At 44.5% G+C, this 19,079-nt stretch overlaps 1 protein-coding gene across 6 annotated transcripts in view; it reads left to right on the top strand.

Moving 5' to 3' along the window:
- Positions 1-19,079, top strand: part of LOC112262108 (echinoderm microtubule-associated protein-like 1) — an 81,542-nt gene that overhangs the window by 31,523 nt on the left and 30,940 nt on the right. For 4 of the 6 annotated variants that reach the window (XM_042330205.1, XM_042330204.1, XM_042330203.1 and 1 more), the window contains exons 2-4: positions 13,711-13,893; positions 14,195-14,254; positions 18,211-18,343. In XM_042330205.1, the coding sequence (XP_042186139.1) occupies positions 13,711-13,893; positions 14,195-14,254; positions 18,211-18,343 (376 nt within the window). The remainder of the gene's footprint in view (positions 1-13,710; positions 13,894-14,194; positions 14,255-18,210; positions 18,344-19,079) is intronic. The other 2 variants (XM_042330207.1, XM_042330206.1) reach the window with 1 other exon arrangement.

Genomic DNA, 19,079 nt, shown 5'->3' with positions numbered 1-19,079 from the left:
GAATTAATATGCTAATAGTTAGACCAGTGAGTAACTGTTATGCGTGTTTCACTGAAACTATTATGACCGCTGGATGAATTAAATTAGTATGATCGGTGAGCACAATTATTTAATTCTCATGTAATTCTCTGTATTTGTGTACTACCCCACACCAAGGCCAGGGCCCCATCACATGTCCTGGCTTCACCTTCTAAATCAAAGCCAAGTTTATGTTTAAAATAAACATTATGGACACTTACCACGCTGCGTTTTGGTCCTCCGATCCTTCTCGCTTCTCCTCCTCAGAAGAGGAGGACGAGATCCCTTACAACAATGTTCAGGGCCATACAATTTGTCCATTGTACCATATACAGCCTACAATGCACTGTACTACAGTATACAATACTAAAAGGGACAAAAATGTGCTTCTCAATGTGCTTCTTCTAGTCTTTGGGCTGGGTCAGGCCAGAGCACTTGGTCGACATCACAAGCAATATTGTCCCTCCTGAGTGTCACGAATATTACCGAAGGTGGCTCCCCTTCCTGTTCGGGTGGCGCTCGGTGGTCCCTTTTTCCTTTTCCTTTGTTTTGGTCTAATTGTTTGCACCTGTTCCTTGTTGGGGTTTTGGGATGGGTGTTATTTAAGTTCGTTTAGCCCGCTGGTGTTTGTGCTTGTGGTTATTGTATGTTAGCGGTGTGTTGTTGATTTGGGGTTTTCGCTGTCCGGTGTTTGTAACAGTGGTTTTGGGTTGTTGTTTGCGCCTGTGTTTTTGGGCTTCACCCTATTTTGTACCTGTTCCTGTTACGGGGGACATTAAAGCGTTTTTCCAGTTTACCTTCTGCTCTCTGCGTCTGACTCCACACCCATCACTCTCCCGGCGTTACACTGAGGCAACGAGGGAAGAAGCCTCTTGTGTGCCGTATCCAGCCCTGACATGATTACTCACCTATATCACCACAGGCTAAATCCATGTCTTGCAGCAGATTTACTCTGGTGTAGGGTTGTCTATCATACACTTTCCATCTCCAAGAGGAGAAAAACTCCTCAATCGGATTCAGGAAAGGCGAGTATGGAGGGAGGTACAAGTTCATAAACTGCCCATTGATGTTAAACCATTCCCTTACCTGAGCAGCTCGGTGGAAACTGACATTGTCCCACACTATCACATAGGTGGGAATGGGATTCTCATTTAGCTCTTGACCCTGCTGATCTTGAACCTGCTGCTCAAATAAAATATCTCTTAGATTGGCAATAAATCTTAGAAGGTGCTGGGTGTTATATGGCCCGAGTGTAACATGGTGATGTAGAACACCATGGTTGCTGATAGCAGCACAGATTGTGACATTGCCACCTCGTTGACCAGGGACTTCAACAATGGCCCGCTGTCCAATCATGTTTCGGCCTCTCCTTCTCCTCTTTGTTAGATTGAAACCTGCTTCATCGACAAAGATGAACTCATGGGGTCTGTCCAAGGATTCCAAGTCATATATTTTCTGTGTAGAAATACTGTATGTAGGATTTTGTAAGTAGTACAGAGACAGTGCTATACTGTAGAGAACAATTAGGCTTCTGATTCACATACATTCTATGTACTGAAGAGTAATGTTATTCACATAGTATGTGTTAGTACTGTAGACAATCTGGATTACAGTAAATGTTTCTGAATGTACACTTACTTGCACATACTGAGCTCGAAGATCTTTCACCCTTGGTGAGTTGCGCTCAAAAGGTACTCTGTATACTTGTTTCATTCGCATCCTTTAACAATGGAGGACACGGTCAATTGTGGAAATGCTCACACTGTCGATTCCCTGGAAGTGTGTGTTGTTTTGTATCACTCGTTCCTGGATTTCTCTGAGTCGTATTGCATTATCTTGAAGGACCATGCCAACTATAACGGCCTCATGCTCCCGAGTGAATATAGCTGTCCTTCCACCTGCATGTGGCAGCCTTGCAATTCTACAAAAAGTAGTTGTGCAGTTACAAAACATATTCATGCAGTACAATACATGCAGTGATTAACTTTACAAAGGTCTATTGAAACAGCTGCATATAGTGTAGTACAGTAAATTTGCAATTACAAAAATACAGTAGTATTCTGTACCTGGTCTCTTCTCTGAATGTCCTTACTATGGTGGACACAGAAAATTGGCTCAAATTGGGTTGCACTCTAAGTCCTGCTTCCCTCATTGTCAGTCCATCGACAAGAACATGGTCTATAACTTGCTCGAATTTCATCAGATATTTCCACTCTTTGTCTTCTTCGTCCTCCTCTTCCTCTTTCTTGCCCTCTTCCTCCTCGTCGCCCACCTCGCATACGCACTCGTCCTCATCCTCTCACATTGTTTCTTCTATCCATTCTCAGGCTTTCTCCTTCCCACCTTCAACAATCTGTTTGCTCTCTGAAGTGACTTATATTGGTTGTGTCGCATCATTTGAAACAGGGTTAAATCAATGTTGAGTGGTTGTGTTCAATCAATGACATGTGTTCTCTATTTATATTTCATTGTTGCCACTTGTGTTTACCAGTATGGGTGACATGTGCATTAGAGTGCAGAATGTGTTTTGAGAATGAGAACGTGTTTAGAGTTTTGCTGAAAAGTCTAAGTGAGATCTGCAAATGGTGTTTTACCATGTGAAATGGTTTAAGGTATTGACAACAGACTGCATAATTAGCTAAATGAGTCCAGGCAACTGAGAACTTTGTTCAGCCAATGGGTTTTAGTGTTTTAGCAATTTGAGAAAAACTGTAACACCCGCTCCCTTAACCCGGAAGCCAGCCGCACCAACGTGTCAGAGGAAACACTGTTCAACTGATGACCGAGGTCAGCCTGCAGGCACCTGGCCCGCCACAAGGAGTCGCTAGAGAGTGATGAGCCCAGTAAAGCCCCCCCCCCGGACGACACTGGGCCAATTGTGCGCCGCCCTAAGGGACTCCTGGTCACGGCTGGTGACACAGCCTGGAATTGAACCAGGGTCTGTAGTGATGCCGCAACACTGCAATGCTGCATCGCCCAATGAAATTAATTTTCAAAAGCATTCAAGTAGCTTTTGGCGGATCAGTCTTTCCCCTCAAATACTAGTTAAGTTTTACTAGTTCAGTTTTACTAGTTCAGTTTTACTAGTTCAGTTTTACTAGTTTTACTAGTTTTACTAGTTCAGTTTTACTTAGCTTTTATGCTGCTCTTGTTCCCCTATAAGGATAGTTTTGTCAACAAGGTTGCATTTCTGTGCCGTTCTTAGAAGCCAACTGCTTGACATATGATCAGGCCCATGCACTGTATCTGGCCTGGAATGTCCTTGACTGTCCAGTGTTTCTCTTCTCATTTGGTTTCCACACCATGTAAATCCCAACTCTTACAACAACACTGTCTGAATAAGCCCAATGTTCCCTGCCATTTGTCATTTGTACACAAAGCCTTTGTTTGTGGGAGAAAAGGTTGGCCAATCGGCCAACTGAAAAGAGCGTGTCAAAGGAGAGAGTAGAGCAAACCATGAGATATAGTGCTAGAGGCGTCACTACAGACCCTGGTTCGATTCCAGGCTGTATCACAACCGGCCGTGATTGGGAGTTCCATAGGGCGCCGCACAATTGGCCCGAGCGTCGTTAGGGTTTGGCCGGGGGTAGACTGTCATTGTAAATAAGAGTTTGTTCTTAACTGACTTGCCTCGTTAAATAAAGGTTAAATAAGCTGTTTGTGTGTGTGTGTCTTTAATTGCCATCAGGCCTCTGCTGTACCCTCCTCCCATATAGACTGGTGATGAGTCAGCAGAAAAAGGCTGCCTCGTTTTCTATGCAGCGTTCTATCTGTTTTTGTGTGTCTTTTTTTTGCTGTGTTCTATGAGGGAGTGAGTAACTTACCGTAAGCTGGAGCCTGGGCGTGGCTTGGAGTGGGTGCTAGGGGATGATAAATGTAGAGAGGGGGGAGCGATGATGCAGCGATGATGAATGTAGAGAGGGGGGAGGGAGTTCTTCATCTGGCTAGAGACAGGATCCCAATATCGTGCACTGTTACCAGTCCCTGTGCGGCCATTGCAACACATGGTATCAGCTGTACCTTTTCTTTGTTAATGTGTCTAGTTTTTCTAATCAACGGGACGATTTGAGCCCTGTTTAATTGGTTGGCATACAGATTAGTTTGTTTGCTTGTTGGCTTTTACACCAGTCTGATAAAGGTTTCTTCTCAGATGAGGCCAGATTGCTTTTACACACAGGGCCTATAAAACATGCATATCCCCCCAACCCAACCCCCCCCTTTGAGATCAGTATCCCCCTCCTTAATCCTCTGCCTGCATTGTGACTGTTTGCTCTTTGACAGAAGTTCTGGAGAGGATTGCTATGGTCTCCTCTGTGTTCCTCCTCTGGACTCGTGCCACTGAGCCTGGTGGGGAATGGTGGGGGGGGTGTGTATGTGTGTGTGTGTGTGTGCGCGTATGTGTGTGTGTGTGTGTGTGTGTGTATGTGTGTGTGTGTGTGTGTGTGTGTGTGTGTATGTGTGTGTGTGTGTGTGGGTGGACGTGTGGGGAAAAGGAGGCTGCTGTGGTGGGTTCTGCCTCAGAGAACACTGCCAGACTGACAGAACTCTGAGATCGGATGGTTAAACTATAGCCTACAGTATGGGGCGGCAGGTAGCCTAGTGGTTAGAACATTGGGCCAGTAACTGAAAGGTTGCTAGATCAAATCCCTGAGCTGACAAAGTAAAAACACGTTGTTCTGCTCCCGAACAAGGCAGTTAACCCACTATTCCTAAACTGTCATTGTAAATAAGAATATCTTCTTAACTGACTTGCCTCGTTAAATAAAATATTGAGAACAGCAGTCAGTCCACCCATCTCCCCAGTGTTTGCCTCTCTCCAGGGACCTTGTACAGACAGAGCAGAGGGGGTTTGACAGAATGGGTTGAGAAGGGGACAACCTATTGTGCTCCTAGCGCTGTCTTAATATATATGCACATGCACTTTGCATGCTAATGGGGTTTCCTGGCTTTGGCCTTTCGGCTACAAACAGCAGGTGCTAAAATGAAGTGTTTCCATGCCTGTCAGCCTCTCTCGGTTTTCATGTATCCCTTAGTGCTGAGCGATTAACCGAAATGTCGGTTTAAAAAATACAAAATAAATGTAACTACTAATTGACAGAGCGTTAGATTATTTTAAATCCATTCCTTTTATTTGAATGACCATAATCCAATGCGCTGCTATTTTGTCCGGTCTGTATTTCTTTCACGCCTGCTACGTAGCTGAAAGAAGAACGAGTGATCAAGAGGCGATACATAGAGAGAGGTTTCTTCACCAGGTATCTCTACCTGAAAATACACTACCTAAGTGATCGATAGTTGGTATTCAGCAGTCATAAAAGTACTGTATGCCTTATTTACTTTGAAGAACTACTAAAATAGTGATTTTGTCAGACAGCATAGTCAGCAGCTCTGTAGAGATCAGATGATGACTTGGAATGAAATAATAAAGTTATCAAATAAAACAAATGTAATATGCACAATAACTGAAATATTTTATTAAAGTAAAGTAATGTGTATAAATGATGGTGAATAAGTGATCAGCAGTAATGGGCAGTCACTACCATCATGGGGCTTCTGTTAATAGTTTTATTCTGTGTTGATACAGCATTCAACCCACATAATGCATAGTGCATTTAATGTATAAAAAAAATCTTCTAAACCGAAATCGTGATTATTTTTTTATGATCGAACTGAAACCGAACCGACCTCAAAAAGCACCAATCGCTCAGCACTAGTATCACTTCAACCAGACCTTATAAACACCACAAAATGCTTCACTTATCTCTTTCATCTCCCCAGATTCACCAAAGTCTATCACTGACGGTGACCTAGCCTTGATTTTCAAGGCTTCCTCACGTTTGTTTTGGGAGTATGGTAACGCGTGACTATGTCAGACCGACTGGCCCCTAATGAAACCCTAAGCCAGCAGGGTGTAAAACAGGGGGAGGGCGTGTGGGATTGTGCTGTTACATGTTGACCGCTGTTTGACCTGAGGAAGGATGTGGCTAATGTCAGGAGGATTCTTCGGTATTCCTCCAAGGACATGTAGTGGGGTCCCAGGGGGGCAGTCGGGCCCCTCGATTAACTAGAATCTCTTCCTCTGGTCCTCCTTTCTTTCCTTCTGTCCTCTTTTACACAGGTCATCGAAAAATGTGTGCAGTCCCTCTCTGATCCACCCCGTACTATTTATAGGACCTAAGCGCCGTCTGTTCAAGCAAGGCTGTTCGTTAGCCGCAATGGACAAACTGTTATCTGTCCAGCTCATTGGCTAATACACCTCTGTCAAATGGACAAACTGTAATCTGTCCATCTCATTGGCTAATACACCTCTGTCAAATGGACAAACTGTAATCTGTCCAGCTCATTGGCTAATACACCTCTGTCAAATGGACAAACTGTAATCTGTCCATCTCATTGGCTAATACACCTCTGTCAAATGGACAAAGTGTAATCTGTCCAGCTCATTGGCTAATACACCTCTGTCAAATGGACAAAGTGTAATCTGTCCAGCTCATTGGCTAATACACCTCTGTCAAATGGACAAACTGTAATCTGTCCAGCTCATTGGCTAATACACCTCTGTCAAATGGACAAACTGTAATCTGTCCAGCTCATTGGCTAATACACCTCTGTCAAATGGACAAACTGTAATCTGTCCATCTCATTGGCTAATACACCTCTGTCAAATGGACAAACTGTAATCTGTCCAGCTCATTGGCTAATACACCTCTGTCAAATGGACAAACTGTAATCTGTCCAGCTCATTGGCTAATTTTTTTATTTATTTTTTATTTCACCTTTATTTAACCAGGTAGGCTAGTTGAGAACAAGTTCTCATTTGCAACTGCGACCTGGCCAAGATAAAGCATAGCAGTGTGAGCAGACAACACAGAGTTACACATGGAATAAACAATTAACAAGTCAATAACACAGTAGAAAACAAAGGGGGGAGTCTATATACAATGTGTGCAAAAGGCATGAGGAGGTAGGCGAATAATTACAATTTTGCAGATTAACACTGGAGTGATAAATGATCAGATGGTCATGTACAGGTAGAGATATTGGTGTGCAAAAGAGCAGAAAAGTAAATAAATAAAAACAGTATGGGGATGAGGTAGGTGAAAATGGGTGGGCTATTTACCAATAGACTATGTACAGCAGCAGCGATCGGTTAGCTGCTCAGATAGCTGATGTTTGAAGTTGGTGAGGGAGATAAAAGTCTCCAACTTCAGCGATTTTTGCAATTCGTTCCAGTCACAGGCAGCAGAGTACTGGAACGAAAGGCGGCCAAATGAGGTATTGGCTTTAGGGATGATCAGTGAGATATACCTGCTGGAGCGCGTGCTACGGATGGGTGTTGCCATCGTGACCAGTGAACTGAGATAAGGCGGAGCTTTACCTAGCATGGACTTGTAGATGACCTGGAGCCAGTGGGTCTGGCGACGAATATGTAACGAGGGCCAGCCGACTAGAGCATACAGGTCGCAGTGGTGGGTGATATAAGGTGCTTTAGTGACAAAGCGGATGGCACTGTGATAGACTGCATCCAGTTTGCTGAGTAGAGTGTTGGAAGCCATTTTGTAGATGACATCGCCGAAGTCGAGGATCGGTAGGATAGTCAGTTTTACTAGGGTAAGCTTGGCGGCGTAAGTGAAGGAGGCTTTGATGCGGAATAGAAAGCCGACTCTTGATTTGATTTTCGATTGGAGATGTTTGATATGAGTCTGGAAGGAGAGTTTGCAGTCTAGCCAGACACCTAGGTACTTATAGATGTCCACATATTCAAGGTCGGAACCATCCAGGGTGGTGATGCTAGTCGGGCATGCGGGTGCAGGCAGCGATCGGTTGAAAAGCATGCATTTGGTTTTACTAGCGTTTAAGAGCAGTTGGAGGCCACGGAAGGAGTGTTGTATGGCATTGAAGCTTGTTTGGAGGTTAGATAGCACCTCTGTCAAATGGACAAACTGTAATCTGTCCAGCTCATTGGCTAATACACCTCTGTCAAATGGACAAACTGTAATCTGCCCATCTCATTGGCTAATACACCTCTGTCAAATGGACAAACTGTAATCTGTCCATCTCATTGGCTAATACACCTCTGTCAAATGGACAAACTGTAATCTGTCCATTTCATTGGCTAATACACCTCTGTCAAATGGACAAACTGTAATCTGTCCATCTCATTGGCTAATACACCTCTGTCAAATGGACAAACTGTAATCTGTCCATCTCATTGGCTAATACACCTCTGTCATTTGACCCACCACCTCACAATGACAGCTGGGTTAGATTAGGTTGGATACTACGATGTGAGTGTTTGTGCCTAATTAGCGATGGGACCGGGCAGATATGTGCTGAAAGGTGGTGCATGGTGTTACCCACTAGACCAGGGATGGGTAATTATGTTCTCTCTTGTTATGTCAGTCACTGATAGTCACTCAATTAGCACATGTCAGCTAACATTTTTTAGATCGGTTAGTTAGTCTATCGGCCAGTTATGTAAACTTAGTAATCATGGTTGACCTACTGACGAGAAATGGAAAAAATGTAGAATTGCAAGAAATTAGCTGTAACACAGAAAATGTTCATCTCTGCCCCGTGGCAAAAAGAGTAGAATTGCATTAAATTAGATTTAAACCAGCATCTTTTCCTCTCCGTCCCATGGCAAAATGTGTAGAATTGCACAAAATGAACTCTCAAATGTAAAAATGTTCTCTCCACTGTCGGGGGGTGCACATGTGGGTATGCAGACCAGTGAGCAACTGCGTCCCCCTCATGATGAGTTCTGATATTTTGTGGCCCCCACTCCCATCAAACTTCCCCATCCCTGCACCAGACCAACCCCAGGCCACCCTACAATATGTTTTTAACTCAATTCTATCTGACATGATTTACAGCTTCTCAAATCGGGGAATGACCATTCAAACAAATTGAATCTGGAGGATGATGAACTTTAGGTGCCATTCTCCAAGCCAGTCAATGAATTGTGATCTTTGTTCATGGCCTTGAGGGGGAAAAAAGAGATTGGTTGAGAGAGTGAACGATTGTAGAGACTCGTGTCAGCCCACGATTTGAGCATTTTACATTTGAGAGACAGAGTGTTTAGGTAATTAAACCTGCCTTTTTGGAAAGCACTTTGTGCTAATCTGCTAGGCTAAGCTTTCAGTGAAGCCAGACCACCAGATGGATTTTGTGTGGAAATGGAGTCTATAGCGTGACTCACTGGCTCTGTGACCCCCTGCTGCATGTCAGTGTTTACAGTCCAGTTTTTTCACAAGTCAATTGAGCTCTATTGTTTTGCCTCTCTGACATACTGAAGGGAAATATAATGCATATCAATCACACAGCTAGGCCTGTTAATATTTTCTCCCAGAGAGGCAACAGTCTAGAAATATGACAACATTCTGAGATAATCTTATGAAGCAACAAAGATGAGTCCTCTGTGGCGATTCATTTCCATTTCTCTTTCATTTTCTCATTCATTTCATCTCAGTCTCATCTCAGATGCCGCCATTCCGGGGCTAATATAAAGTCAAGCAGAGTGAGTCATCATTGATAGATAGCTCAGGCAGGGGAGCTGTATTTTTAATGAGATTACACCACGGGGATACATAGACAGAAATAGAGTCCCTCTCTGCTTTGATCATGCACCATCCACAACAGACACTTTTTATTCCCTGTCTCCTCGCTGCATCTTTAACTATACCTGTCATAAAAATTTAATAAATAAATTTAACTATTACCTGTCAGAGGCTGACTGAAGGTGATGAAATGGATGGGGTGGAAAGGAGGAGGTTAAGGTGCTATGTTGTTAGTCATTAATGACATCAGGGGCTTGGGGAAAAAAGCTACTCAGAAATGTCTGTGGTACAAAATAGAGTGCTTTACTTCCTCCTGGCTGCCTTAGGTCGAAACGCCAAGGCTTGGTTGATCAGCGAGCACTAAAAGAAGTAGACATGTGGCCCTTCACCCGTCACGAAATTGGTTATTTTTGGAGAAAGGTAATCGCAGTGAGGAATATCAAGAGCCATTTGGGGGAATGTAGATGGACAGGTAGATGTGTTAGCAGAGAGGAGCGGTTGTATGGACGGTTCTCTAATTGAGTCTGACACTTCTTGGGACAGCGTCTATCCTGAATGGATTGGTATTGACACTGAGGTTAACCAGATAGATACAAGCCACTACACAAACGTCTCAGGTTTGAGGCAAAACAAACAGAATGTTTTGTGCATTCTTTTTCTAAGTCCTATGACCTTCTGATCCAGTGTTTCTCAACCTTTTTGGTACCAGGCCCAGGCTCGGGCAAGCAATGGTCCTTCCTGTACCAGGGATTGACAACCAATGGCTCTTCCTGTATCAAGGATTGACAACCGATGGTCTTTCCTATACCAGGGATTGACAACCAATGGCCCTTCCTGTACCAGGGATTGACAACCATTGGCCCTTCCTGTACCAGGGATTGACAACCAATGGTCCTTCCTGTACCAGGGATTGACAACCAATGGTCCTTCCTCCTTGTGGACAGCTAACAATGCAATTAGCACTTGAGAACCTTCTCAGGAACTGGTTGGCATCATCTCTGCGACTGGATGGCATCATCTCTGGGACTGGATGGCATCATCTCTGGGACTGGTTGGCATCATCTCTGGGACTGGATGGCATCATCTCTGGGACTGGTTGGCATCATGTCAGGAACTGGTTGGCATCATCTCTGCGACTGGATGGCATCATCTCTGGGACTGGATGGCATGATCTCTGGGACTGGTTGGCATCATCTCTGGGACTGGTTGGCATCATCTCTGGGACTGGATGGCATCTTCTCTGGGACTGGATGGCATCATCTCTGGGACTGGATGGCATCATCTCTGGGACTGGATGGCATCAGCTCTGAGACCGGTATCGGTTCGGGGGCTGGTTGACATCATCTCTGAGACAGGTATCGGTTCGGGGGCTGGTTGGCATCATCTCTGAGACCGGTTGGCATCATCTCTGAGACTGGTTGGCATCATCTCTGAGACCGGTATCGGTTCGGGGGCCAGATATTGAGAAACAATTAAGGTACTGCCTCATGAAAGAGCATCTTCGGGGAGGAGAAGACTGATTTGTGTTAACTCTGATTCCATTGGCTGACTTATTTTCTGTTATTGAGCAGTCTACTGTGGGAGTAGTCCATTCCATTGAGAGCCCAGGTGACCTTAGGGAGCAGTACAATCGGCTAACCGATCGCAGGGGTATCAGGGCTGTGACAGGCAGTCGTTGTATCCATGCTCGTACCATTGCCCCAAGCAGCTGCTACAGCACTGAGATGTGGGCTTTGTGTACTCTGCTTTAGAGAACATCCGCTGTCATGGCAGATTTGGCTTTCCACCTGAATCTAAAGAAGGTCTCCATCAAAGGAATAATTTATAGTAATAAAAAACCCTTCACGTTGGGTTAGGTGGCCATTTTGTTTGAGGTATCGTATATTTAAAGGCCCAGTAAGTAAGTTAGATGTCTTCCTCATATTATATTTGTCATCGTGATTGATTTGGGTTATGCACCTTGAAATTCCCATCAAAGCCTATTTTCTAGAATCTACCGTCATGGTTGGTTTTCATTAATGGGAAATCAATCTAATGTGAGTTCAGATCATTTGTAGTGTAACCTGTTAAATTAACTTAACACTCCAATGATCCTGGAACCATAGAGCATGCACAACCTATCTAATCCTACTCAGATGATGACTGTAGTACATATCAAATTGAAAGGGACAAGCCATGAAAGAAGACCACACCACCTTGATCTTGATTGTTAATTCCCAGATCTATCCATCTACCCATGCAGTCACAGTGTCCTTCGATGACTAAAGGTAGCCTATTATAGGCCTAAGTTGAAAGGCTGGTATGGGCCCAGTGGGAAGCGGTACTGAGACTTACCCTGGCCTATGTCTCCAATGGAGCATTAATCAACTGTAATCATTACTGCAGGGATGCCAAGTGAATTTAAAGTAGGAGCAGCTGGAGGCCACGAGGAGGGCTTTGGTTGTGTGGGGATGGGGGGGGGGTGATTGGTTACTGTGGTGGTGTCAACCTCATCTGAACGAACAGATGGATGGACAAACAGACAGACAAGACAGACAGGACAGACCGGACAGACAGGACAGACCGGACAGACAGACGGAAAGACAAGACAGCTCATGATTAAATCTGTCTTGTACAAAAGCCTTTGCCCTTTGCCCTTTGCCCTTTGCCCTTTGCCCTTTTTGATTCAGATCAACTCTTTCCAGGGGAAATTCATTTGGTCATGTGCTTAAAAATTAAAGTACATAAAACATGAAAACACAGACACTACACAAAATAATTCATTCAAATTGCCATAGCAACACATTTAAAGTGAAAGTGTAATATGCTGTATACTCGAGGGACCAACAGACTATTTATTTTAAAGCCTGGTTGTCCGGCTGCTGCTGTGACTGAATTTTGAGTGAAGGGGATGAGCACTGTCCTGTAAAATACTTACAAGTTTTAGGAGGATGAGTTTTGAGTGAAGGGGATGAGCACTGTCCTGTAAAATACTTACAAGTTTTAGGAGGATGAGTTTTGAGTGAAGGGGATGAGCACTGTCCTGTAAAATACTTACAAGTTTTAGGAGGATGAGTTTTGTGTGCAGGTTGGCGGCTGATTCATGATCTATACCAATTATCCTTCCCGCCGTCTCAATCAAGCGCTGAATCTGGACTTGGTCTGACACTCTGTTGTTTTCAAACATGCATATCAGATCAAAGGACAGCACACTGCAGGACAGATTTAAAGAAAATGTGTAAGACATGGTGGTCGACATTAAAATGGTTCAGTTTGCGTTAATGAAAATGTTCTCTGTTGCAATTTCACTCTATAAAAAGATTCCCCATTGATCTTCGTAGTGAAATTCTGTTCCTTCTCAAATCGATTTCCATCTCTTTTGTTTTCTTAACGTTTATTTCAAGGAAGTTATCTGAACACCACTGGACGAATTTCGGTCTGGGTGGAGGAGACGTTTCTCTGTCTAAACCTTGAAGAGAGGCTCGGTCTGGGTGGAGGAGACGTTTCTCTGTCTAAACCTTGAAGAGAGGCTCGGTCTGGGTGGAGGAGACGTTTCTCTGTCTAAACCTTAAAGAGAGGCTTGGTCTGGGTGGAGGAGACCCACGACAGCGGTGTCATCCGCATATTTAAAACACTTGTGGGCTGCGTCAGAGGCTTGACAATCGTTTATGTACAGTACAGTGTGTACAGTTTTGTCGGCCGCTGGGTGGCTGGCTGGGGCTGTAATGGGGCTGTTGATTGGACGAATGGGGGCTGTAATGGGGCTGTTGATTGGATGAATGGGGACGGTGAGGGGCATCATGATACATTTGGCACCGCCATCACTGTTCTGTATATTTATCAGATGCCGATGTTCCGCGGATGGTGCACAGATGTACTAATTACGCCACAACTAAAATACTTCAAGGACACAGAGATAATGCCATAATCAATGCAGAAAGTACTGTAACAACACTCTAGGAGCCTGTGAGACATATGTGTGTGTGTGTGTGTGTGTGTGTGTGTGTGTGTGTGTGTGTGTGTGTGTGTGTGTGTGTGTGTGTGTGTGTGTGTGTGTGTGTGTGTGTGTGTGTGTGTGTGTGTGTGTGTGTGTGTGTGTGTGTGTGTGTGTGTGTCAGCCCATAATAAGTGTGTGTCTCTCTGCCGTCTCCAGATGACAGTGCGTCGGCAGCCAGCAGCATGGAGGTGACGGACCGCATCGCCTCCCTGGAGCAGCGCGTCCAGATGCAGGAAGATGAGATCCAGCTGCTCAAGTCAGCGCTGGCCGACGTGGTGCGCCGCCTCAGCATCTCTGAGGAGCAAAACACCATGACCAATAGGAGGGGGCCCACCAAAGGTAACTGATGATTCACGCACAGACAGGCACAGACGTAGACACGCGCACACACACATACACACACACACACGTCGACACGTACACACGCACACACACACACGCACACACACACACACGCACACACACACACACACACAAAGGTAGACACACACACATACACACACACATACAGGTAGATGCAAAACCTTAACCCCTTTCGGTGACAAACAGAAAGTCATCCATCCCAGTCCCACCTCTTCCTCTTCTTCATCCATCTTTTATCCTCCTCTTCTCCTCTCCTGGACTCTGTGTGTATCTACAGCTGTAAACCCAGCTGTGATGAAAAGATCCCCCTCATCAGAAAGCAATGTTGGAAAGCCAGGTAGGATCTGTCCCCTCTAACAACCTTACCAAGCACTGCCATGTGTCTATGGAGTCTACTGTGTTTAATGTATGGTGTGCATTTCCAGACATCCCTTCTACCTATGACATAATGAAGTAGGGATGTCTGGAAATGTACATTATACTACTGAACACTGCTGTCTACTGAGCACCGGTGTCTACTGAGCACTGGTGTCTACTGAGCACTGGTGTCTACTGAGAACTGGTGTCAACTGAGCACTGGTGTCTACTGAGCACTGGTGTCTAATGAGCACTGATGTCTACTGAGCACTGGTGTCTACTGAGCACTAGTGTCTACTGAGCATTGATGTACTACTGAGTACTGGAGTCTACTGTGACACGGTCAATGGAGAGCATTCTGATGTTGGTGGTGCTCCAGACTGCATGCCATTCCAGTCCCACAGAGTGGGTGAGAGGTGGTATGCTGTGGAAACACTTGCATGGTTTTTCCTTAATTCTAGCATGTGCTGACACCCACACTAAATCATATTATGTGGCAACAATTCACAGACAACAACAGTGAGAACATCATAATTCGCAGTGCACCTAGTTTTGTAGCTGAATTTAGTCACATGATGCATATTTTGGCTGTGAGAGTATGAGTCATCTCTCTCTCTCTCTCTCTCTCTTCTCTCTCTCTGTCTCCTACTCTCTCTCTGTCTCTCTCTCTGCTCTCTCTCTCTCTCTTTGCTCTCTCTCTCTCTCTCTCTCTCTCTCTCTCTCTCTCTCTCTCTCTCTACCTGGTGTGTCTGTTTGGTCTAATTCTGCTATATCTTCTGCCAGTATGCTCTGCCAAGAGTGATTCTACTGCATACACACACACACACCCGCACACACCCACCCACGCACACACATGCAACCACGCATACACTTGCGTTCCAGCAGGGCCAAGCAAGCATATAACAAACCCCACCAGCTTTATCTGCAGTGATAAATATTTTATAGTCACTGTTCTGCCATCCATACAAATACAGGCCTGGCAACCCTTATCAGTGCTGTTAGCAATAATGCTGAGGGAGTTAAGTGGGCTGTGATGATGTTAGAATGGAGTCACTCAAGGTGTGAGTGATGTTCTAGCAGAGTGACTGACTGCACATATAGAGGCAGGATTTCTAATAAAAGAACAGAAGTCTGCAGACCCCATAGGCCGCTTCTGTTCTTTATTTCTGCGTCCACATACAATATACAGTACACAATGTTTCAGCTGCAGCAGACTAGTCAAGTTGGAGGCTGATGATGAAGGCTGATGATGAAGGCTATTGATGAAGGCTGTTGATGAAGGCTGATGATGAAGGCTGTTGATGAAGGCTGTTGATGAAGGCTGATGATGGAGGCTGTTGATGAAGGCTGTTGATGAAGGCTGATGATGAAGGCTGATGATGAAGGCTGATGATGAAGGCTGTTGATGAAGGCTGATGATGAAGGCTATTGATGAAGGATATTGATGAAGGCTGTTGATGAAGGCTGATGATGAAGGCTATTGATGAAGGCTGATGATCAATGCTGATGATGAAGGCTGATGCAGGCTGATGATCAAATCACATTTTATTGGTCACATAAACCAAATACAACAGGTAATCAAATATAAACATGTAAATGTTTTAAAAACACAAAAGGTTGATTGATTTTTGTTACACCTTACCGTGAAATGCTTACAAGCCCTAAACCAGCAATGCAGTTATAAGAAAATAGAGTTAAGAAAATATTTACTAAATAAAGTAAAGTAAAACAAGTAACCCAATACTGAGTCAATGTGTGGGGGTAGGAGTAAAGTGACTATTCATAGATAATAAACAGCGAGTAGCAGCAGGGGTGGGGGGGGCACACAATGCAATCAGTCCGGGTAGCCATTTGATTACCTGTTCAGTAGTCGTATGGCCTGGGGGTAAAAACTGTTGAGAAGCCTTTTTGTCCTAGACTTGGCACTCCGGTACCGTTTGCCAAGCGGTAGCAGAGAGAACAGTCTATGACTGGGGTGGCTGGGGTCTTTGACAATTCTTAGGGCCTTCCTCTGACACCGCCTGGTGTAGAGGTCCTGGATGGCAGGAAGCTTAGCCCCAGTGATGTACTGGGCCGTACGCACTACCCTCTGTAGTGCCTTGCGGTCAGAGGCTGAGCAATTACTGTACCAGGCAGTGATGCAATCTCAGGACCCATGCCAAATCTTTTTAGTTTCCTGAGGGTGAATAGGCTTTGTCGTGCCCTCTTCACAAATGTCTTGGTGTGTTTGGAGAAGTATACTGTATATATTACATATAGCCCTAACCCTGAGTGGGCTTTTCTTCCATTATCATCATCAGTATTTTTTGGGACTAGATCCGGTAAAGACAGTAGCGTGCCGTGGTTCTGGGGCCTGGGCCTTCAGTGAAGTCCTACACAGTCCCACCCGAATTAATCCACCTCTTATTACCATCATTATGATGCCATGGCTCTAGACACTATACATTTAGACAAAAACGCAGTATAACCAGGTGTTGCGTCACCTTGAAATGTACATTTTTATTCAGAGAATTGCAGGGGAAGAATACAATACCTTTTCATTGTGCAGCTTCGTTGCCCTGCACGCTTGTTCGTTTAGCTGTAGATCCACTCGGGTGTCCCCAAAAGTTTTCAAAAGCACCATTGCTTGTAAGTGCCCAGCCGTACTTTGGCGTCTCGTTGCTGCCTTGGTTAGACAACTCAGGTTTGCAAAGCCAGTGTGGCTCCAAACACCAAATCGATCACTTGCAAATAATAGGCATTCCCAGCAGTACAGTTTGCAGTGCTTCTCGGAGCCTGTGAGTCATTCATAGTTGAAAGTGGCGAACGAACCCCTTTCCCGCCTGTGACAGGCTTTGTAGCGTCGGCGTCTACCTCTCCTGACAATGTCTAACTTTTCTTGAAAAGTTTGTCTTGAGAATGGCGTTATAATTATATCCTCGACCAAATCGATATCTTCTCCTTCCGCCATTGTGGGTTGAAAAACAGCTTAGTATTACGCAAATTAATTCGTTGATCAATTTCAGTTTCCTAGTTCTGAGACCTGCCCATATAGGACCTGCCTCTCAATATTGGTAATCCAATCAAAAGACGTGCACGCACTACGCCTGCTAGCTGGCTCCTGTGTAACACTGGAGCCAGCCAGCAGGCGTACAATAGCCAACTCTAAAGCTGATTGGTTGACACTAAATGTTCATCTCCATTCACTTTAAGCTACAAGCGCCCGCACTGTTGATTCTGAAGGCCTGAGGGCAGATTTTAGACCCCTGGCAACACATGATGGCTGAATATGATTGGATTAAAGATCTAACATAAAGACCAGCCCTCCAAATCTCAACCTGGGGCTGGAAGCAGTGCAACCAAGAGGAACGCTATGAAATGAAGAGTGTAACTCTTACTCTGGGGAATCATTTAATACATATTTGTTGGAAAATATATTTAAAAAATATGTATATTCTGATGATGTTTAGGCCAGCAGAGAAGGCCTTGCTGGCCCTGACGGCCCACCACTGGGTAAAGACATACTGACACACTCTTCTGCTATGTTCTAATCAGGTTCAAGAGTTAAACATCTCTGCCACGTTCAGTACGTCATCCCACGACTCAGCTTAGTCCCATGAATTTTCCATCAGCCTATTAGTGGTACATCTCTTGGTCGAGGGCCGTTTATTGACTTCCATCTCAAAACAAAACAACAGAAGGTCAAAACAACAGAAGGTCAGAAGACCAGTGGAAGTGTCTTGTATTGGATCCATGTGATCCTTTCCTATGAATTATTGCCTTTACATTTCTGGTTCGTTTACTTCACACCTGACTATGACAGTTCCCAACAGCTAGTCACCATGAGGAGTGGGTATTTTCTGTATGTTGAAGCTGGTTCAGGGCAGATCATCAGTTGCAGCTGGTTCAATGCAAAGCCCCACTTACTCTGTGCTACTGTGTGTGTTTGTTTTACAGCCAGACCCATGATGGCTGCCCTCCCTCTAAGGCCCATGGTCAACAACGGTACTGTCCTACCAAAGAAAAGTGGCGGCACGCTACCATCCCTCTCCAGCTCCAGGAAGGATGCTGCTGCAACAGCAACCAAGAGGTAAACAGCTCAAATCGCTTCCATTATATTTTGGTAGGCCTAAATCCAGGAGTTTTCCTGACCACGTGACCTAATAGAGGTTCAGTTTATGAGACATAGGGTCAGTTTATTTATTTATTTTTATTTCACCTTTCATTTACAACTGCGACCTGGCCAAGATAAAGCATAGCAGTGTGAACAGACAACAACACAGAGTTACACATGGAGTAAACAATAAACAATAAACAAGTCAATAACATAGTAGAAAAAAAAGAATCTATATACATTGTGTGCAAAAGGCATGAGGAGGTAGGCATGAGGCATGAGGAGTGTTTATGAGACATAGGGTCAGTTTATGAGACATAAGGTCAGCTTATGAGACATGGGGTCAGTTTATGAGACATAGGGTCAGCTTATGAGACATAGGGTCAGTTTATGAGACATAAGGTCAGCTTATGAGACATAGGGTCAGTTTATGAGACATAGGGTCAGCTTATGAGACATAGGGTCAGTTTATGAAACATAGGGTCAGTTTATGAGACATAGGGTCAGTTTATGAAACATAGGGTTAGTTTATGAGACATAGGGTCAGTTTATGAAACATAGGGTTAGTTTATGAAACATAGGGTCAGTTTATGAAACATAGGGTCAGTTTATGAAACATAGGGTCAGTTTATGAAACATAGGGTTAGTTTATGAGACATAGGGTCAGTTTATGAAACATAGGGTCAGTTTATGAAACATAGGGTTAGTTTAT

Source organism: Oncorhynchus tshawytscha, linkage group LG11 (assembly GCF_018296145.1).
Source record: "Oncorhynchus tshawytscha isolate Ot180627B linkage group LG11, Otsh_v2.0, whole genome shotgun sequence".
Lineage (NCBI taxonomy): Eukaryota > Metazoa > Chordata > Actinopteri > Salmoniformes > Salmonidae > Oncorhynchus > Oncorhynchus tshawytscha.
Note: the sequence above shows the minus strand (reverse complement) of the source record. Positions and strands in the feature narration are given on the sequence as shown.